Below are 22,157 nucleotides of genomic sequence, written 5' to 3'. Positions count from 1 at the left end.
TGAAAGTTCTGTTTGTTTCTCCTTGATGAAAACCTGCCCCCCTGATTGACTCATTCACTGTAAGCAAACCACCCTCCCCCCTTCGATCACAGCTTGCTTTCAAAGGAAATAAAGTCACTATCATTTAAAAATCATGTATTCTTTATTAATTGATTATAAACATAGGGAGAGAACTGACAAGATAGCCCGGGTGGGGTTTGGGAGGAGGATAGGAGGGAAGGAAAAGGCCATTTCAAAAGTTCAAAATAATGACAGCCTTTTGCTTGGGCTGTCCACTGGGGTGGAGTGGGAGGATGCACAGAGCCCCCCCACACACATTCTTGGGCGTCTGGGTGAGGAGGTTATTAGAACATGGTGACGGGGGAGGGCGGTTATACAGGGGCTGCAGCGGCACTCTGTGTGATCCTGCTGCCGTTCCTGAAGCTCCATCAGACACCGGAGCATGTCCGTTTGATCACGCAGCAGCCCCTGCATTGCAGCCTGCCATCTCTCATCTCGAGCGTCCCTCATGGCCTCACATTCACTGGCATCTTTCCTGTACTTTGATACCGTGTCCTTCCACTCATTCAGATGAGCTCTTTCATCACGGGTCAGTTGCATGATTTCCGAGAACATGTCGTCTCGCATGCGTTTTTTTCGCCGCCTTATCTGAGATAGCCTTTGGGACAGAGGAGGGAGGCTTGAAAAATTTGCAGCTGTGGGAGGGAGGGAAAAAAGGGAGAGAAGTATTTAAAAAAATACATTTTACAGAACAATGCTTGTACTCTTTCACAGTGAACAACACTATTCAGATTACATAGCACATGTGATTTCGGTACAAGGTCGCATTTTGCATCTTAAATTGAGTGCCTGCGGCTTTGGTGTTAGAGATCACAGACGCAGGGCCGGGCAACAGAATTCAGCTTGCATGCAGCCATGGTAAGCCTTTGTCTTTCGGCTTCTGCAACCTTCATAAAAGCAGCGCCCTCCTTTCCCATACCAAGCAAAGCCCATTGAGTGCTGCCGTTTTCCTGTTAACGTGCAGCAGCAGAAACCAAACTAAACGCCCCCACCACCCATCCAATTCTGTGTGATGATCGCTTTACCCCTCCCCCCACTGCGTGGCTGGTATCAGGGAAGATCCCTGCTAGCCAAACGTGAAAAGCTCAGCACCAATGCCTGCCACACTTCCCCCCCGCCACTTGGCTAACTGCAGGGAAGGATTTCTTTTCAGCCACAGGCAAACAGCCCAGTAGGAACGGCCACCTCTGTCCCCTTCATTAAATTCCCGTATTTCAACCTGGTTACCATGAACGAGATCACTCTCCTGAGGATAACACAGCGAGATAAAGAACGGATGTTGCTTGAATGCCAGCAAACACCAGGACCATACGCTGCCAGGCTTTGTCATGCAATGATACCAGATTACTTGCTACTAGCATGGTGTGGTCAAGTGTCCTACCATGGAGGACGGAATAAGGCTGCACTGCCCAGAAACCTTCTGCAAAGGCTTTTGGAGTACCTCCAGGAGAGCTTCATGGAGGTGTCCCTGGAGGATTTCCGCTTCATCCCCAGACATGTTAACAGACTTTTCCAGTAGCTGTACTGGCTGCGAATGCATCCCAAGTCCTTAGGGCAAATTAATCATTAAAAAACGCTTGCTTTTAAACCATGTTTTATATTTACAAAGGTACACTCACCAGAGGTCCCTTCCATGGCCTCATTGTCTGGGATACCGCCTTGGGAGGGTACTTCAGTCAGGCTAAGAAAAATATCCTGGCCGTTGGCAAGAACGGAGTGCTGTGTGCTCTCCGCAAGCTTGTCCTCCTCCTCCTCATCTTCTCCGTCCACAGAATCCTCAGGCATGGCTGAGATTACCCCCTCCTCGGAATACACGGTCAGAGGTGGGGTAGTGGTGGCGGCCCCCCCTAGAATTGCATGCAGCTCAGCATAAAAGCAGCATGTCTGACCCGGAGCGACTGTTTGCCTCCTTTGTTTTTTGATAGGCTTTTCTGAGCTCCTTAACTTTCACTCGGCACTGATATGAGTCCCTATTGTGGCCTCTCTCCATCATGCCTTTGGAGATTTTTTTCAAATGTTTTGGCATTTCGTCTTTTGGAATGTAGTTCTGCTAGCACGGAATCCTCTCCCCATATAGCAATCAGTTCCAATTCCTCCCGTACGGTCGATGCTGGTGCTCTTTTTCGATTCTCGGACTGCATGGTCACCTGTGCTGATGAGCTCTGCGTGGTCACCTGTGCTCTCCATGCTGGACAAACAGGAAATTAAATTCAAAAGTTCGCGGGGCTTTTCCTGTCTACCTGGCCAGTGCATCCGAGTTCAGATTGCTGTCCAGAGCGGTCACAATGGTGCACTGTGGGATAGCTCCCGGAGGCCAATACCGTCGAATTTCGTCCACACTAACCCTAATTCGAACCGGCAATATCGATTTCGGCGCTACTCCCCTCGTTGGAGAGGAGTACAGAAATTGATTTTAATAGCCCTTTATGTCGAAGTAAATGGCTTCGTTGTGTGGATGGGTGCAGGGTTAATTTGATTTAACGCTGCTAAATTCGACCTAAACTCATAGTGTAGACCAGGCCTAACAGAGTAACTGGTAGCAGTAAGAGGCTGTTATCTCCATGTGGACCAGCCACTAGCAGTGGACGAGACACACACTTTATCAATGGGGCAAAGAGCAGAGGAACATAGAGACTCAAGTCTTGGGTTTAATTCCATATTCATAAAATCATAGGATATCAGGGTTGGAAGTGACCTCAGGAGGTCATCTAGTCCAACCCCCTACTCAAAGCAGGACCAATCCCCAACTAAATCATTTCCCCCCCCCCCACCGCCGCTTGGGGCGGCAAAAACCCTGGAGCCATCCCTGCTGTTGACTTATATCCAGCTTGTTGTCCACTGTAACCCCTAGGTCCTTTTCTGCAGAACTGCTGCCTAGCCATTCGGTCCCTAGTCTGTAGCAGTGCATGGGATTCTTCCGTCCTAAGTGCAGAGTCCTGCACTTGTCCTTGTTGAACCTCCTCAGGTTTCTTTTGGCCCAGTCATCTAATTTGTCTAGGTCCCTCTGTATCCTATCCCTACCCTCCAGCGTCTCTACCACTCCTCCCAGTTTAGTGTCATCTGCAAACTTGCTGAGGGTGCAGTCCATACCATCCTCCAGATCATTAATGAAGATATTGAACAAAACTGGCCCCAGGACCAACTCTTGGGGCACTCCGCTTGAAGCTGCCAACTAGACATGGAGCCATTGATGACTACCCGTTGAGCCCGACGATCTAGCCAGCTTTCTATTCACCTTATAGTCCATTCATCCAGCCCATACTTCTTCAACTTTCTGGCAAGAATACTGTGGGAGACCGTATCAAAAGTTTTGCTAAAGTCAAGGAATAACACGTCCACTGCTTTCCCCTCATCCACAGAGCCAGTTATCTTGTCACAGAAGGCAATTAGGTTAGTCAGGCATGCCTTGCCCTTGGTGAATCCATGCTGGCTGTTCCTGATCACTTTCCTCTCGTCTAAGTGCTTCAGAATTGATTCCTTGAGGGACCTGCTCCATGATTTTTCCAGGGACTGAGGTGAGGCTGACTAGCCTGTAGTTCACAGGATCCTCCTCCTTTCCTTTTTTAAAGATGGGCACTACATTAGCCTTTTTCCAGTCATCCGGGATATACCCTGATCGCCACGAGTTTTCAAAGATAATGGCGGATGTGATTGCAGAGCCATTGGCCAACTCCTTTAGCACCCTCGGATGTAGTGCATCCGGCTCCATGGATGTGTGCTCATCCAACTTTTCTAAATAGTCCTGAACCACTTCTTTTTCCACAGAGGGCTGGTCACCTCCTCCCCATGCTGTGCTGCCCAGTGCAGTAGTCTTGTTTGTGACCTTGTTTGTGAAAACAGGCCAAAAAAGCATTGAGTACATTGTTTACATTAGCTTATTCTGAAGGAGAGTGGTTTTTTTTAGTGGTTATAGACCTCTGTACTCCTCTTTCCACCTCCATGCTCTCATTCCCAGCCCAACATTTCTTTCTCACCCTTCTGCATTCTTAGACTTCCTCCTTTTCCTCCAAGCTGCCTGGGAGCCAGTAACAGAAGCATTGAGAGCACAGGCAAGACAGTGTTCTTTGAGTGGTTGAAGACATTTATTCCGCTCAGGTGCATGTATGCCTAGTACATCAAAGTTGGAGAATTTTGCCTACCAGTATCAGTAGGGGCAGCACTTGTGCTCCTCCCTTCATAATCCCTTTCATGGCTATATAAGGATGGTGCTGCATGACCCCCTCTCAGTTCCTTCTCACTGACCACAGCTAGAGTTGCAGCGCTTAGTGTGATCTTTCTTCACACTTGTCTTCGCAGCTCTTTGTAACTTCCTTTGTGTATATATTTATAGTTTAGTACCCTTGTAGTTTCTCCCAGTGGGATGCCCTGACTGGGGTTTAAACATTGCCCTTCTTGTGGGGCAGCTATCCTATCTCCTATTCTTGGAGAAAACTGCTGAGACATTACATTCTTTCAAGGACTTGCAGGCCATGCTATGCTTCTTGGAGATTTATAACCAAGCCAGAAAGAGACTGTGTTTTGGGAACCAACAATGGCAATATTGTCCTCACTGATATTTCCATCAGTCTTCTTACCCCATGAGGCAGAAAGATTTCCTTCAAAAGGGGCACAAATCATGGAGGAGGAAACCTCGGTCTAGTTTCAGTCAAGTGGCCTGTCCTCTTCCTTCTTCAGCTAGATTTGAGTGGCGTTTTGAGAACAGCACCACAGTTGTCAATGTTATATCCATACTCCAGATATTTAGGGATAGGCTGTCTCACTTGGGAGACAATAAATATGGACAGATGGGTCTTAAACACTGTGGGATTGGGTTATGCCATTAGTTCCTATACATTCCACCCTCCAATTCTCCTGTCCCTCTTGAGGGACCCCTATCATGAGTCACTGCTGTTACAGCAGGTACAAACCTTGTGTACTCTAGAGGCTATAGAGGAGGTTTCTTATTTTTGTGGAAAGGGGTTTTATTCCCAGTACTTCCTGATCCCCCTCAGATTCAAGGGAGGAATGAGACCTATCCTCAATCTCCGTGCTCTCCACAAACATAAGCAAGTACATGAGATTCTGCATGATTACCCTGGCTGCCATTCTTTCCACTCTGAATCACAGTGACTGATTTGCTGTTCTTAATCTCCAGGATGCTTGCTGTCATGTGACAATCTTCCCAGGCCATAGGCAGTTCCTCATATTCCTCATCACTGGCCATCACTACCATTACGCAGTTCTCTCCTTCGCTCTCCTGCCCTTCACTGATCGAGACAGTAGTTAGTGACGCCACCACAATAAGTTGAGGAGCACATCTAGTAATGTTAAAAATTCAGAGTTTGTGGTCGGGAGAAGTTTTGTCATATCAACTTGCTGGAACTTTGAGCAATCTAGAATATCTGTCAGGCTATTTGGGATCACAGCCGGAGGACAGTGATTTTTATTCTCAGATTATACCACTGCAATGTATTATGTGAACAAGCAGGCATTGTGCACACTCCAACCAGCAATAAAGTTCTGGCACCTCTGCATTGAGGAAGGTATTGTATCCAAAGTGGCGTGCTTACCAGGCACTCAGAACCAACTACCTGGTTGGTCTTTTTCAAACAGCCATGAGTGGTCCCTAAAGAACAGTATGCTGAGGTCCATTTTCTAGCAATGAGGAGCCCTTTCACAGACTTGTTTGTGACAAAGGACAACAGAAAATGGCATCAATTCTGTTCTTGAGAGGGACACAGTCCAGGGACTCTTTATCAATGCCTTTCATCAGAACTGGGAAGGGGAATGTGATGTATGCCCCCTTTCTCCCCCGTTTCCTCAGGTTATCCTCATGCTCACTTTGGATTACTCCAAACTAATTCTCATTTCTGATAGCATGGCTGAGGCAATGTTCGTTTTTTGATCTCCCCTCTCTGTTTGACCTCTCAAAACTTTCACTCAGCATCATGGCCAGGATGTTTATCCAGCATTGAGCAGTCTGCACCTTAAATGTGTGGAGGCTGCCTAGCTAGATGAAGGGAAGGAGCACTGCTCAGAGGTAGTTGGAGATGGTTTTCAAGTGAAGATGATATTCTCACACCCTATGATGGTGAGGTTTTTTTTTTTTTTTTTAAAGGGTGTTATCCTTCTTTTTCCACCTGTGAAAGAAACAGTACCATTGTGGGACCTAAATACAGTCCTGGCAGTGCTGATGGGTCCACTATTTAAGTCAGTAGAAGCATGTTCACATGCTGTCCTCTCTCAGAAAACGGCCTTCCTTGTGGTTATAACATCTGCAGGAAGAGTTAGTGACTTGCAGTTCTTAGTGGCAGATCCTCTGTATACTAAGTTCTTCAAGGACAAGGTGGTGTTTAAGACTACACACATGCTTTTTTTTTTTTTTTCTGAAGTGGTATCTCTGTTTCACTTTAATCAGGTTATTTACTTACCTATATTTTTTTCCCAAACCACGTTCAAGTGCAAAGGAGCAGCATCTACATAACTTAGATGTCAGGTGGTGCTTAGTGTTTTATTTAGCGAGAAATAAGCCATTTCGTTTATCACCTTGAATCTTTGTGTCCTATGCTGAGCGAATGAAGGGGCAACTAGTTTCCATGCAGATCATTTCCAAGGGGATTACCCTCTGTATTACCATGGTTTATGTAGTGTAGATGACACCTCTAGGCTCTACAATCATTGGAGGTTCATTGAACCAGAGCTTAGTCGACATCTGCTCCGTTGCTTAGTGATGTCTCAACAGTGGATATCTGCAGAGCTGAATGGTCTTCTGTGGATACATTTGCTAGCCATTTTGCTATCACCATGGCATCAAGATTGGATGTAAATTTTGGGAAGGCACTTCTGTGCACTAACTGTTTAAAGACTCTGAGCCCACCTTCTGCTGGAACTGCTTGTGAGTCACCTGCATGGAATACAACTCTGCAACCACTCGAAGAAGAGACAGTTGCTTACCTGTATTGTAACTGTTGCTCTTCAAGATGTGGGTGTAGATATGCATTGCATGACCCACCCTCTGCCCCTCCACATAGGAGTCTCCAGCTGGGGATTTCAGTTCAAAGGAACTGCGGGGGGTCAGAGCGGCGCTGCCGTTATGGAGCCATGAATGGGGTTATGAGGGGAGGGGGCGAGCACCATCCCTACAGGTGCTGCTAGGCAAATTTCTCTGACTTGGGTGTGCGCAGAGCTGAGTTGAATACATGTCTGCACCCACATCTTCAATGTATCGAGACACTAGAGCTTCTCAACAAAATAGTTATAAGATTTTTTTTTTTTAATTTTAGCAAAATAGCATACTTCCCTAATCTCATTCTCAGAAATCACTGTACCACTTTATCTGAAACCAGTCAGCTTCCCCCCCAGTGCCTCCTGCCTGCTGGTGGGCCCCGTGGATCAACTCCCTCCCACCACAATCTGCTGTTTCAGGGTGTGCAGGCAGGAGGCTTGGGGGCGGGGGGGGGGGAAGCAAGGACTCAGTGTGCTTAGGGGAGGAGGCAGAACTGGGTGGCAAGAGGTGGGGTGGTGGAGCAGGGATGGGAAGAGGCGGGGAAGGGTTGGAGTGGAGGCGGAGGTGGAGGCCAAGCACCCCGTGGCACTTTCAAAAGTTGGCACCTGTGCTGAAAGGACCTTACACTTGTTCTCTTCACCCTCCCTGTGCATTCAATATTTCTTTATGTAATGTTTTCATATTGTGTTTACTAAATTTGCTATTTTTACAGAGAAACAAAATATTCCCAGTCTAGGAAAAAAAAACAACTATGCTCATTATCTTTTTGGACAAAAGCCTTTATGCTTGTAATTGAATATTTCTCTAGCATTATTTTAAAATGCTAATGTGAATGTTCCATATTACAAAATTGTTATATTTTCAAATGTATTGCTGAAGAAAACCATGCTTTTAACCATGCTTAAAAGAGATATTGGATAAATTCACATTTTAAATAATCATAAAACATCCACAACCAGCTAGTGAGTCATTGTAAACAAGAGATAAATTTTTAGGAGCAAACTTCGCTTTGCACTCACATGTGTACCTAACTTATCCTTTTGAAACCTTTGCCCAAAATCACAACTTTGGCCAAGACTCTTGGCCTGTGGGTCACATCCCCCTTCATGTTATAATTCATTTCCCCCATCAGATTCAGTTTTAAGATCTCACTTTTAAAAATAAAATGCCTTTGTAGTTGTAAAGATTATCTCCAAAAGTAAATGGTACAGTTTGGCCCTCCAGCGTTTAGCGTATGACCTGAAATGGTAGCTCCGAGTGATAACAGCCCCACTATTTCAGTAGTGGTGTTGGCTTGGAAAATGACTGTTTCACTGATTGTTTGCTGTGTTGGTCCCAAGATATTAGAGAGACTAGGTAGGTAATATCTTTTATTGGACCAACTTCTGTGGAGAGAGAAAAGCTTTCAAGTTACCTGAGGAAGAGCTCTGTATAGCTTGAAAGCTTGTCTCTTTCACTAGCAGAAGGTGGTCCAATAAAAGAGATTACCTCAGCCACCTTGCTTCACTGATTAGCAGAAACCCCCAGCTAATTTGTTCATATATTATTGTTTGCAAGCAGTGATGGATATGGAATATGTAGGCCAGGGGTTCTCAAACTGGGCGTCAGGACCCCTGAGGGGGTCACAAGGTTATTACATGGAGGGTGGGGGGGTCACGAGCCGTCAGCCTCTACCTCAAACTCCACTTTGCCTCCAGCATTTATAATGGTGTTAAATATATAAAAAAATGTTTTTAATTTATAAGGGATGGTCGCACTCAGAGGCTCAGTATGTGAAAGAGGTCACCAGTACAAAAGTTTGAGAACCACTGTAGCAGATGCTCTCTTTCCCTCCCCAAAAGAAAAAAAAGCTAAATGTGCTCTGCCATAAGCAATGGGATTCTGCTTTATTCTCTCACTAAATTTACTCCTGAGGGAATTCTGTGCCAAAAAATTAAAAATTCTGTGCACAATATTTTAAAATTCTGCAAAATTCTGCATATTTTATTTGTCAAAATAACACAATATAATCACACCAGTTTCAATTATTTTTGGTCATTTATTTCAAAATACCTGTCAACAAGTATGTCTGTAACAATACAGACAACAAAAAAGATTCAGGAAATGTTTTTTGACAAATAGATTTCTTACTAGGCATATTAATACATAACTCTGAGTAATAATTCATTTAAACTACAATACAGTACCATATTTCCTGCACCCCTCAGAAGTAGTGCAAAGACTTGGGGGAGTTGGGGGTAATGGAGGAGCTGAGGGAGAGAGAAGTGAATTGCTGGGAAGGAGCCTGGCTGTGAACTTGGAGGGTTGTTGGCTATTGGTGGGGAAAGTATGGAACAGGTTTTTAAATTTCAGTGGCTATGTAAGATGCCCTTTTTAGAGAGAGGGTAAATTAGTTACTTATAATTGATCCGTGAAGCTGAGCTACGTAGATCCATTTATTGACGGTAATATCCTTTCTCCATACAGCTACGCTTCTTGAGATGGAATTCTGCTGGGTCTCTATATTTTCTATTGTTTAGGCCAGAAAGAACTGATAGAGGCTGACGCAGAATGGTACTACCCACAGCATTTCCCTTCCAATCTTACAGTTATAGTTTTGTTTGTATTTTGGGTGGGGAATACTCCAAATTATTTGAGGGGGGGGGGTCAGAATTCATTTGCCAAAGACGCAAGAATTTGGATACATAGGATACTATGTGCCAGAGAACAAGTAGGTAAGGTATTTATCCTTTCTCTGTTGCATAGAATGTTTCATAAGTAAATGCGTTCTATTCAAATAGATATTTTTATAGTAATTAAAACTTTGTTTTCAGATGACAAGAGTGAACCCATTCATTTCTATGAATATGGTCCAAAAGACATTGCCACCATCTTCTTCTACATGCTTCTAGCCATTATTCTGCATGCTGTGATTCAAGAATACATACTAGATGTAAGTTAACAATGGGGATGTAATTTACTTATGTAAATTTTTTATTTATTTAGGCTGTTTGTTACATGTTTCTTCTGCTTGTCTCATATAAGATAACACCAGCACTTGTATAAGTCATGTTGCAAAATAAAATAAAATCAAATGTAGGTATATTTACACATCACATGCTGGTGGTTCTTTTGTCATTCAATATAAATATTATTAGACTCTGGAAATGTGTCTATATAACAATATATTTAATGAAGTAATATTTAATCATAGTTTCTCTGACTCTTCTAGTATTCTCCATTAATAAGTGGATGGAAAAAACAGTAGTGTGCCCACTACATCAAACCTTCATGTGTCCCTAAAGTTTTAAATTGGAAGTCAGTTGAAAAAATATTTAAATAAAACAAAAAAATTGCTGTTCCCCCTTCCTCCATTGTGGCTTTATTGGAAATGTTTTGATTTAATATGAATTAGTAGCTAAATGTACTTTCCACTCTTTCTTTTATCTACAGGTAGTTTTTTTTTTTTAAAGCAGATATTAAGAATTTCTTTAACTAGTGAATTTTTTCACTTTTTTCCATGCAATTTTTTTTTAACCTTAGTCTTTAACAGTGACCATTGACATTCCCCTGGAACCGCCGTAAATCTACAGAGTTAGGTTCTGACTGTAAACTTCTGGGCTTTTATTTTTTGCCTCTTTGTCAAATAACTTCTCAAATTTGTGACTTGCTTAAGGTTCCAGTATTTTCACTGTTGTATATGCATGCTAGAGCTCCATTACCTGGAAATATGAATACAAAGGGCCTGGTTAATCCAGCCTTAGGATGACACCTGCAGCATCAGACCCTAACTAAGTAATAAGGCTCTGATCCTGGGAAAAAAAAACATGACTAAATTTAAATACATGAGCACGTCTCATATTGGTTTCAGTATGACTTCTCACACAAGTAAAGTTAAGCATGCATGTAATATTTTTCAGGATCAGAGCCTAACGTGAGGAATGGAAGATCTTGGAGGTAACGACTACTTAATTGAGGGCTAAGTGCCAAGTAGCTTGGTTTTTTTTTTTTTTTCTCTACCAATAATGATTAAAATAAAATGTTGATCTGTTTTTATATCCCCAAATGTGTTTCTTGTTTTCAGAAAATTAATAGACGTCTCCATTTGTCAAAAACGAAGCACAGCAAATTCAATGAATCGGGGCAGTTAGCATTTTTCTATTTGTTTTCATTTGCCTGGGGAGCAAGTATTTTGACTGCAGTAAGTAAGTCAAATCGCTATCTGTATTTGTTTTAAAAATACACATCTAAAATATTATGAAAGTTCTTAAATGACAACTTTTTTTTCCAGGAAGAATTCATGACAAACCCTACCTTGTTATGGAAAGACTATCCCCATTCTCACATGTTGTAAGTGTTTAATTCTCTTTTTCTAGGTGTTTGACAGTTGGCTACCAGAACTTTGTATTGGTAATCAAAACAGTGTAGACAGTTTTCATTTGTATTAGTGACCAATAGCTGAAAATCCTTGGGGGGGAGGGGTGAGAGAGAGAGAGAGAGAGAATATTTAGGCTCCCATCCTGTTAATGCTTGCACCAGTTTAACTTCACCATGTGAGTAGCCACACAGAGTTCAATGAGTGTAAAGTTAAGCATATGCAGAAGTGTTTAGAGGATTATTGCCTGACTAAGTATTACTAAACCTGCCTGTCTTCCACTGAAGGAACTTGGTGGGTAGGTGGGTGTTCCTCCACTCCCCAAACAAAAACAAAAAAATGGTCCAACAGGAAGGGAATTTGTAAACACTTATTCAAGAAATTACTTCTTGACTTTATAGTAGCTGATAAAGCAGTTTCTGTTTGCAATTCCTTTTATATATAGTATAGCATATTATAGGTCAGCATTTCTTATTGTGAGGGAGTGAGGTAAAATAGTGTATCCTTTAAAAACCTAAATACTTAACATCCTAAACTTCTTCCCTTCTAAATTGTTGTTTAGTTTTCAGGTAAAATTCTTCTATGTCTGCCAGATTGCTTATTGGCTTCATGCACTCCCAGAATTGTACTTTCAAAAGATTCGAAAGGTATGAATTGAAACCTTCGCTACTTTATTTTAAAAATAAATTTTGAATTGCTTGATTTGTTTGGTAATGCAATCTTGGTGGGAAACTTACATGGGGTGCATACTTCAAATAGAATTCCTTTGCCTTACAGAGAGAAGTACAGCAGTGAGGAAGATAAGGAAAGTTGACACATTTCAGTATGGTGGGTTTTAAAGTAGGTTAGCTAAAATTTTAACTTTAAGTATTCTCTTAATTTTAGGAAGATATACCAAGACAGCTATACTATATCTGCCTTTACATTGCTCACATATCTGGTGCCTATGTACTGAAGTAAGTATTTCTAAATGGTAACTAATTGAAAAGTTTTTTACTTCATTATTCCAATTATCAATTTTTTTTTTTACTATTTTTCATGTGGCTCTGTGTATTCCCATTTATGGGTACTGTGCCACCTTGTGGTGCTTTACAGTAAAACCTTCTAATAGCAGCATCCGTTAGATCGCTCTCGTGACCTTTCCCACTTCCCTCAGCATCAGGACATATTAAGCCAAGGCTATATAGGGGTGGAGCGACCTCACCACCTCAGATCCTTCCACATGCCTGGATAGATGCAAAGCATTCTGGTCTTTTTGGAACCAGAGCCTTTTTTTTGAGGTAGTTAGTGTTAGTTGTTGGTATGTAATTAGTTAGCAATTACATTCTTGTAATTCTTCTTTCCAGTTCTGCATTATGGCAGAATTGAAGAAACAGAAGAACCTGGGTTTCAAAAGGTGCATTTCCTACCTGGCTGTCTTCCTAGCATCTGATGACTATGTTCAGGGCCTCAAGTGCCTGGGAGAAACTCATTCTTTTTCTAGGTGTTTGATTTGCTGGACCTTTTAGTCCCAGAGCTTTGCTTACAGCTCCTCCTTCTCAAGGAAGCTCTCAAGGCCAGACCCTCTGGATCTGAACAGTCCTCAGATCCAAGGTCTAAGAGGCCAGTCTTGGTTTCCAGCAGTTCCAAAGGACTGAAGGGCTCCAAGAATCCACACCCTATGTTGGGGCTGGATGCCCCCTAAGTCAAGCTCTCAAGGCTACATATGTTTGAACCAAGGGCCGTGCACTTGGCTCCAGCTGCCCTGACTCTGGTGGAGCAGTCGAGAGAGAATTTGGCCACCATCACTGGTGCTGTACTTCATGATTTGCAATTGTCTGATCCTGTCGAATTCCTGTGCTACAGGGCCAGGATCAGATTCAGTGTTCACTTTTGGCTCCAGGAATATGGATTTCATTGGTGTGTCCTAAGTGGGGCATCTGGCAGTCCAGATTTGGCCCACAGGCTGCCTATTGACTACCTTGGTATGCCATGCATTTCAAATAACTGCCCTGCGATCTCTCCTACTTCTCCCTCTTTAGGGACCCCCGCCTCTCATGAGGCAATTCTTCTTGAAGTGGAAAAGTTGCTTCTGTTAGGAGCAGTCGAGGGCTTTCATTCCTTTTATTTTTTGAGCAAATAAGGATGTGGGGGGTTAATTGGATACTAGATTAAGGGACTTGAATAAGTATGCTCAGAGGCTTTATTTCCAAGTGTTGACTTTGGCCTCCATAAATCCCTTCACTGTTGCTCATGGATTGGTTCATGTAAGGGGTTGGACTCACCCCTGCGGCGCCCCCTACTGGTTGCTTGGGGAATCAGCTCGTCCAGTGTCTGGAGCGCCCTCTACAGGCCGGTGATCCACCGTGTCCCCCTACTGGCTCCTCTGTCCCTCCCTGGACCCCGGTGTCCCTTGCTCTGGGTGCTGCCTCCTGGCAGTATCCACACACGCTAGGTCTCCCCTCCCAGGGGAACCCCTACCCACTAACCCCACCTCGCCTCAGTGTAAGGCCACTGCCAGTCACCAATTAGCCCCCACTCCCTGGGGCAGACTGCAGTATAGGCCACTCATCACAGGCAAGGGTGGGTTTGGACCTGCTGCCTCAGTCTAGCCATGGGCTGCCCTCTGCAACCCCCAGTACCCCTTGGCCTTCTCCTAGGCCGCAGCCTGGGGCTTTTCAGGTTGGAGCTCCTCAGCCTTTCCCCAGCCCTGCTCCACTCAGGTACCCTGTCTCTGCTTCCTGCAGTCAGGCCCTTCTCTATCTGAAGGCAGAGAGAGACTCTGAGCTCCTGGCTCCCAGCCTCTTTATACAGGCCAGCTGGGTTCTGATTGGGGCATGGCCCAGGTGCAGCTACTTCCCCAATGAGCCCAGTAGCTGCTTCCCTGCCCCAGCCTTCTCCCAGGGCTGTTCCAAACCCCTCAGGACAGGAGCGGGTGTCCACCCCGCTACAGTTCACAACTCTCTATCTAAAGGATGTATATTTTAATATTTCTGTTAATCACCATCATTCCAAGTACCTTTGATTTATAGTGGCTGGGAATCATTTCCAGTACAAGATGCTTCCATTTGGCCTCTCCATGATGCCCAAGGTTTTTACAAAATACCTCTTTGTGGTAGGGACTCATCTGAGCAATCGGGGTATTTTCACTATCCCTATCTGGATAACTGGCTACTGAGGGGCATTGTGCATGAGGACCTGTTAAGCCATATTGTCTTCACAATCAATCTCTTTTCAAATCTCAGGCTACTTTTCTACTGCCAAAGTCAATTCTCTGCCCCTTTAAAAGGATTCCCTTTATAGGGTCCACAGTGCATTCTGTGGAAGGGGGAGCTTTTCTCCCAGAGGACATATTTCTCAAAATGAGCAAGCATATGTAAAAGATTTGACAGTGTTCCTCTCGGAGAATGAAATTCTTCTTGGGTCTTTTGGTCTTTATGGCAGCCACTACATTTTGTGACTCCATTTGCTTGTCTGATAATGAGACTGTTCATTATTGGATATCTCATGTCTACAGACCAAGCCAGAACAGCCTTCAGATGTTGATCACCATGCCTCGGAACGTTATAGTCTCTCTCTAGAATGGTGGTCAGTCAGGGCGAATCTGCTCAGAGATGTACAGTTCAGTGCTCCAGTCATCCCTGACAGTAACTTCAGTTGCATCAAACAAAAGTTGGGGGGAGCCTCTCCATTTGACAGTTCAAGGGCACTGATCTGTGCAGGAGAGACCCCTGTGTAACACACACCCTGCTTGGTGTGGTGTTCTGTCCCATCTAGTGCCACCGAGACCACCAATATTTTGTATATCATCTAGATTGGTTATGTCTTATACCAAGAATGATAAGGGGTATATGATTTCTTCCCAAACTATTTCTTGGTGGATTAAGCAATGCATTACTGAATGCTACATACTGGCAAAAATTCTTGTATCTGCTGCAATTAGACCACTAGACGGGTGTGGCTACCTCCTTTTGCTTGTTTTAGGTAGGTGTCTGTTGCTGAAACTTGCAAACTACAATCTGGACTTTGATGCAAACTTTCACTAAGCACTATGCTCTGGATTTGGCTTCTAAGGCAAATGCTGGATTTGGCAAAGCAGTGCTTGTCTCTATTCAACTAGGACTCTGGGTCCACCGCTAGGTTAGTCTCCGCACTGCTTATCAGTCTGTTCCATAAGTGGGAATATGCAGAGCCACTCAAAGAAAAAATGAAGGTTATTTACTTGTAATCAAGGTTCTTCAAAAGAGCTCTGCCTATTCACATTTCCTGTTGTCTTCCCCTCTCTGTCAGAATATTTGTTTATTCTGTGTCTCTGGCTTTGTGGTAGAAGGAATTGAGATGATGAGGGTGCTCTATCCCTTATCTCTTTCTTGGATATGTTGTGATGCTGAGGAGGGGGGTAGGAGTAGGAGTGGGAGCATTCAAGCTGGCACTGCTAGAAGAAGGTTTTACGATAAGACAGCACAATACCCACAAGTGTGAATATATAGGGCCATCTTGAAAAATCTCTGTTACAAATAAATAACCTTCATTTTCCGTTACAGCCTTCAACGTCTGGGGCTAATTTTGCTGGTACCTCACTATCTAGTGGAGCTCATTTTTCATGCCTCACGTCTTTTCTACTTCAGTGATGAAAACAAGCAGAAAGGGTAAATTTTGCATGTACTATCTTACTTTTATTTTACTACCTCTGCGTTTAATTTTCAGAGCTCTATTGCAATTTCTATTGGCATAAATGTGTTTGTGTGCACGTAATATAAAAAGCAAATGTTTGGACATCACACATCCTAAGCTATATCTGTGATCCCAATATTACTATTTGATTGGCGTTCCATGAGAGCTCTAGTGTCATTATGTAGAATCAAGGAAACTGATCTGTCACTTCATGATCGTAATAATTTTTCAAGTAATATTTGTTAAAATCATGTCCTGGGTACATGTTAGCCATCTCTGTTGTAAATGCCTACCTGCTCCAATATATTTTTAACTGCAAATATATTTATGGAGATCTATATTTTAAAAACAAGTGCACCTTAGAATAAAAGTAATATGGACACTAAAATCATTACACCTCTCTCAGAATCTATTTGTGTTTTTGAACTTTGTTCATTATTGTAAACCAATACAAAATAACTGACAGAATTATACCAGTATTTTATAGTAATAAATGCACAAACAATCTAAACAATGTGCATTACTTTTATAATAGGAAAAAAATCAGTCTATGCATTATCAGTTTTATATTCTGCCCCTTCTTTGCAAGGGATGGACAGGAAGAGAAAGTAAAATACTTATAATTTGTGGAAGGCAACCGTTTCGAACAGCATATAAAGTAAAATTGTTTATTCTATATCTTGAGTGAATTGCTCACTTATTTTGAGATGTAGAGTTATAAGGACAATTGCATCGAAGCTGGGAAGGGGAAAGACAAGAGGACTGGTTTGTAGAATGAGGGTAGAGGAAGTGAACTTTGTGTGTGAGCAAAGGGGAGGAAGATGAAACTTACAAGAAAGAAGTATGTAACTAAGAAGAGGGGTGTTCTGCATCAATCTGAACACTTTACTCAAATCTCAACCTTCATGTCTGTTCACAATTCTGCTCCTCTTTTCCACTCCTGTCTCTTGTAATTTCTCCCTCCACACTCCCAGCTGTACAAGACTTGACTGCCCATTCATGTGAGACTTCTACAAATGTTATCTTGCTTTCTTCCACACAGCCTCTTATGCATACACTGTCCTCTTTGAAATAATCTGTAAGACTACTACCCTCTTCTCCATATCTCTTCCCAAGACCTGTTTCTGTTTCAACTCCTAACACCAGCATTTAAATAATTAGGCTGAAGGTAATTTGGAGAAAGTCAGTATTTATTAATGCAAATAAAGTAAAAAGAAACAAACAACTCTCTTTTTCCCTATTTTTTTTATATGTTGTTCATCTTAGGCCATAAGCTCTCTAGCCCAGGGACCCTATCTACTTTTATTTGTGTAGCACCCAATGTAACAGGACTGCAATACTGATAAGGACATCTGGCCACTACTATAATACAAAGAATATGTTGTACTCCCCCTTCTGTCTGATTAAACAATGTGTTCTTTAGGATAGGGACAGTCTTCCTCTGATTAGGAAATACTTATCATTCTTTGGGTGCTACCATAATCTTAAATAATAATAAGGAATGGAAACCTATCTCCTTAAAAGATGAGTTAGAGAAGCATTTTGAGTGTTTTAGGAGAACTAAAATATTGCTGTTTATTATAATCTTGAACAATAAACCCCCATCAAGAGCCATTTCTCCACATGGGCTTCCAGGCTATTAGTGACTTCATATTTAAGGTTATAAATTTCCACTCTCATAGCTTTCCAAAAACCTTGGCTTATTTTTCTAGGAGAAAAAAACCCTAACAACTTCTGCTTGAACTGTCACAGGCTGAGTATAGGAATGTTGGGTATTTTTCTTTTTAAGTTTGAGATTAATTTAACAAGCTGTGTTTTGAATTGAGATTCTGAATGCACTTTTCATTTTGAAAATAGTTCTAGTTTTTGTCCAATAATTAAGTAGCATGAAAAACTTCTGTACTGCTAAAATCTTTAATGAGAACTGCTTTCTATAGTTTATGTTGTCGTGGTATTCTCCTAGATTAAGTGTAACCATCTCAGTAGGCCACCTCCTGTTCAACTGGTTAGAAACCAAAGCTTTTGCTCTCCAAATTGGTAATAGGTGAATTTCTCCCTTACTGACTTCTGTGAGAGATCTGATCAATCCTCACTGAGACAGTAGCATTCAGAATGTAAATCAGTCAGTAATCTCTACTTACCTCCCAAAATTGCTACATGCTGGAGAAGCTTAAATTCTTGGTCCTGGCTACTGGGATGGATGTGGGACAAGGAATGGTAGTGTGTTTTTGTTTTTGTTTTTTTCCTTTGGGCACACCTCTCAGATTCCAGCCGTTGGCTTCAACAGTGTCTCTAGTGATGGCTATATTGAGGACCTCCAGTATATAGGATGAGGATTGGTGAGGAGATATGGAGGAAGATTTAAAGTTTAGTTAGTTATCTAACTTTTTTTATTTTAATTGTGTTTTAACTGAAATATGCTAATGTTTTAAAATAATGGAGATCTTATCTTACAGCCAACTAAAAATTAAAAAGAAAAATAGTTGGGAAATTCATAATAGATGCTTGTAACTTTTCATTGTCCTTTTCAGTATTTATCCACCAAATTTTTTGTTCTCTGCAAGCTTGGATATTAAAATGATATCACTTTTCTCTAAGTTACCTACAAAGTAGAAAGGTAGTGCTTCAGTACTGATCCCATTAGCTTGCAATTTCATATTTCCTCTTCCCCGCCTCCCGCCGCTATCTTCCTAACCTGTACGCTGCTTGCTGTAATAATCTGCCTTTGTCCTCCCAACCACTTATTTTTTATCCATTTAATCTCTGTATTATTGGTCTAGTCATCTCTATGGTTTTATAATGTCCTTGCTATCTTACATATAATTTACAGCATGAATATCAATCTGACATGTACTTTCTGCCTTTACCCTGTTTCTGGGTCAGGGAAATTCACAATGAACTTAGCACCCAGATTTGGCATTCCATGTGGCAATACATTTAATTGCTATTATATACCCCAAATTTGGAAATTTCTAAGCATGCTTTTGAAAATAAAATTTAACTTCTATATTGGAAAAAAAAAGTTTTATTTGAGGTATAATTGAGTGTATATGGACGGGGGGACAGAATTCACTGATGTGGGTGGAGAACTAGATCTAATATTCCTGTAACTGTTGTTCATCTCAATATACCTTTCCTTGTTATCTTCAATTTCAGTGCTCAAGGAAGCTTAATAGAACTTGTACAGTTAACCAAGTTGAAAAGTGGTGGACGAAGGGAGAAGACACATTAATTTTATTATTTCCTTTTCAGATTTACCCTTTGGGCTTTACTGTTTGTAATGGCTCGTCTTTTGACCCTAACCTTATCTGTGCTCACATTTGGATTTGGTTTGGCAAGAGTAGAGAATCCAGGTTTTTCCATAGCAGACGGAAACTTCAATGTACTCACTGTGAGGTATAAAAAAGCTAGTAGACATTCATGTTTGAGTAAAGTGACGCTTTCAGACTGCCTTTAATATACCTATCCAAGATGGTAGAGCTTTTGATGAAGAATTTTCCTGGGTGGCTTTTTTCCCAGGATTTTGGGGTGGAAGAATTTTTTGTTGTCTTTTTTTTTTTTTTTTTTCTTCTCCACAAAGCAGGGACTGCTATTACAAAATACATGCTAAACATAAGAAATCTCTTTGTTTTTCTTTATCCGTGTTTTTATAATTGAATTAATATGACTGCTGTGCAAAAGATCCTGCATAACATCGCGTGAGCTTTTGTTTTAAACTTTCCCTGTGGCCATTATGACCATACTGTAATTTTGAGATATCAATGCCTTCATTTTTGATCAACAACTCTTTAGGAAAACCCAAGCAATCTTCTAACATGTTCATTCTTGCTTGCTCATTTTTGAAGTCACATTAATTTTTCACCAGGAGCTCCGCTGTTTAACCTGCATTTCAACAATCTGTTCATTCAGTAGGTGGAAGGGAAATTTAATTTGCTTTGTCATCACTAAATCTCATTCTTAGATCACTTGGCAGAGATGGCTGCAACTGTACAATTTGGTACTAGCTACTGAAGGCTATCTGTTATATTTCCTTGATAAGCCTGGATACTTCCCCTGGTGTACTTACCTGTAGCTCCCATTTATTTAATGCAGACTATATGCCCTGTCTTAGATGTGCTCCTTGGCCACATCTGGTTTCCATCAGCGTGAGAGGTTTAAGTTCTTGTTCGAGTGCTTGCTCATGTCCATTCAACTTAGGTGTGTGTGCTCGCCACACGCACCAGTGCCAGAAGTTTTTCCTTCAGCGGTATCCGTAGGGGACTGGCTCTGGCGCCCTCTGGAGTGGTGCGCACGCGGTATATAGTGCGCTGCCAGTTCCCCCCACTCTCAGTTCATTCTTGCCGCCAGTGACGGTGCTGGAACTGTTGCTGCTTCAGCCAGTGCTGTTGCTGCTCGTTCGTATGAACTAGTTATCTCTTGTATTCTAGTGCATATAGTTTTCTGTTAGTGTTTATAAATTCCTTAGCTATAGTTAGAGACTTCGTAGGTCCCAAATGGGACTTTGCCTCAGGATGGGGCATGCCCTGGTCCCCATGCTTAAAGCCTGTGATCGCTGCAAGAGGCCCATGCCTGTTAGTGATCCACACAGCAATTGTCTGCGTTGCTTGGGCAAAGGGCACATTAGTGAGAAGTGCAAAATTTGCAAGTCCTTCGAGCAAAGGACTAAGGAGGAGAGCGATATTTGTTTAAGAGCGCTCCTTATGGAGTCGGCCCTCACCCCAGCACCAGAGCAACACTCCAACTAGGTGCTGAGTACAGTGACCTTGGTACGCAGCGCCCCAATGGGACCATCCACTGGCCGGCACCAGTCCCCATCCGTGGCTCCAGGGGGCGCTGGAGCTGGTCCCCTATGGATACTGCTGAGGGAAAAACTTCTGGCACAGGTGCATGTGGCGAGCACACACACCTAAGTTGAATGGACATGAGCAACACATCTCAAAAATGATTAGGGGTCTGGAACACATGACTTATGAGGAGAGGCTGAGGGAACTGGGATTGTTTAGTCTCCAGAAGAGAAGAATGAGGGGGGATTTGATAGCAGCCTTCAACTACCTGAAGGGGGGTTCCAAAGAGGATGGAGCTCGGCTGTTCTCAGTGATGGCAGATGACAGAACAAGGAACAATGGTCTCAAGTTGCAGTCGGGGAGGTCCAGGTTGGATATTAGGAAACACTATTTCACTAGGAGGGTGGTGAAGCACTGGAATGCGTTACCTAGGGAGGTGGTGGAGTCTCCTTCCTTGGAGGTTTTTAAGGCCTGGCTTGACAAAGCCCTGGCTGGGATGATTTAGTTGGGAATTGGTCCTGCTTTGAGCAGGGGGTTGGACTAGATGACCTCTTGAGGTCCCTTCCAACCCTGATATTCTATGATTCTATGATTCAAAGAACACCAGTTATGGAAAAGGTAACTGTCTTTTCTAAGAGTGATCAGCAACTTTTTAAAATGGACATTTGATGCTGCTTTGCTCTGTAACAATGTATAGTTGAAACTTTTATCTAACTTCTTATTTTAATCTGAAATCTTTTAGGATTAGTTGCTTGGCTGCAATTTGTCTAACACAGGCCTGGATGATGTGGAAATTTATAAATTTCCAGCTAAAGAAATGGAGAGAGCACATCCAGAACCAGATTCCTAAGAAAAAAATAACTTGCACAAAGAGCAAATCAACAAAAAAAGAACCAAATAGAGGTCAGTAGGGTTTTTTTTTAGTCACTTCAGATAAAAATAAATATTTGTATGCTCGATTTGTTCTTGAAATCTTTTTGTATTTTCCTTGTATCAGTTCCCAAGGCAGCTAATGTGTGGTCCATTTCTTATTGTATGGTGAAAATAGATGTCATTTTTAGCTTCCTCAAAGTTAGAAAATAGTCTGCATCAAAACATATTTACTCATGGTATGCTGTATTGCATGTTGCTAACTCAAGCCAGCAGAGAGAGAATACTGCACTATAATAAAAACCAAAATTAACAAAAGCCCACAGAGCTAATGCTCTTTCTAGAGTTGATGTCCTTTACAGAACTCTGCACAGATACAGACTCCACAATTTCTGCATATTACTAGGTTGAAAAGTTTTAAAAAAATTATCTTAAAATTGTAATAGCACTT

General features: G+C 42.2%; 1 protein-coding gene across 3 annotated transcripts in view; it reads left to right on the top strand.

The window, feature by feature from the left end:
• The window catches only part of LOC117885687 (translocating chain-associated membrane protein 1-like), a 51,678-nt gene that overhangs the window by 21,451 nt on the left and 8,070 nt on the right, over nt 1–22,157 (top strand). For 2 of the 3 annotated variants that reach the window (XR_004647811.1, XM_034787083.1), the window contains exons 3-10: nt 9,859–9,977; nt 11,109–11,225; nt 11,316–11,374; nt 11,962–12,046; nt 12,285–12,355; nt 15,923–16,027; nt 19,305–19,448; nt 21,579–21,739. Coding sequence is in view for 2 of the 3 variants with exons in the window: in XM_034787083.1 (XP_034642974.1) it covers nt 9,859–9,977; nt 11,109–11,225; nt 11,316–11,374; nt 11,962–12,046; nt 12,285–12,355; nt 15,923–16,027; nt 19,305–19,448; nt 21,579–21,739 (861 nt within the window). In the remaining variant the exon portion in view is untranslated. The remainder of the gene's footprint in view (nt 1–9,858; nt 9,978–11,108; nt 11,226–11,315; nt 11,375–11,961; nt 12,047–12,284; nt 12,356–15,922; nt 16,028–19,304; nt 19,449–21,578; nt 21,740–22,157) is intronic. The other variant, XM_034787084.1, reaches the window with a different exon arrangement.

Source organism: Trachemys scripta, chromosome 12, assembly GCF_013100865.1.
Source record: "Trachemys scripta elegans isolate TJP31775 chromosome 12, CAS_Tse_1.0, whole genome shotgun sequence".
Lineage (NCBI taxonomy): Eukaryota > Metazoa > Chordata > Testudines > Emydidae > Trachemys > Trachemys scripta.
The sequence above is the reverse complement of the archived record's forward strand: the minus strand, read 5'-3'. Positions and strand labels throughout refer to the sequence as shown.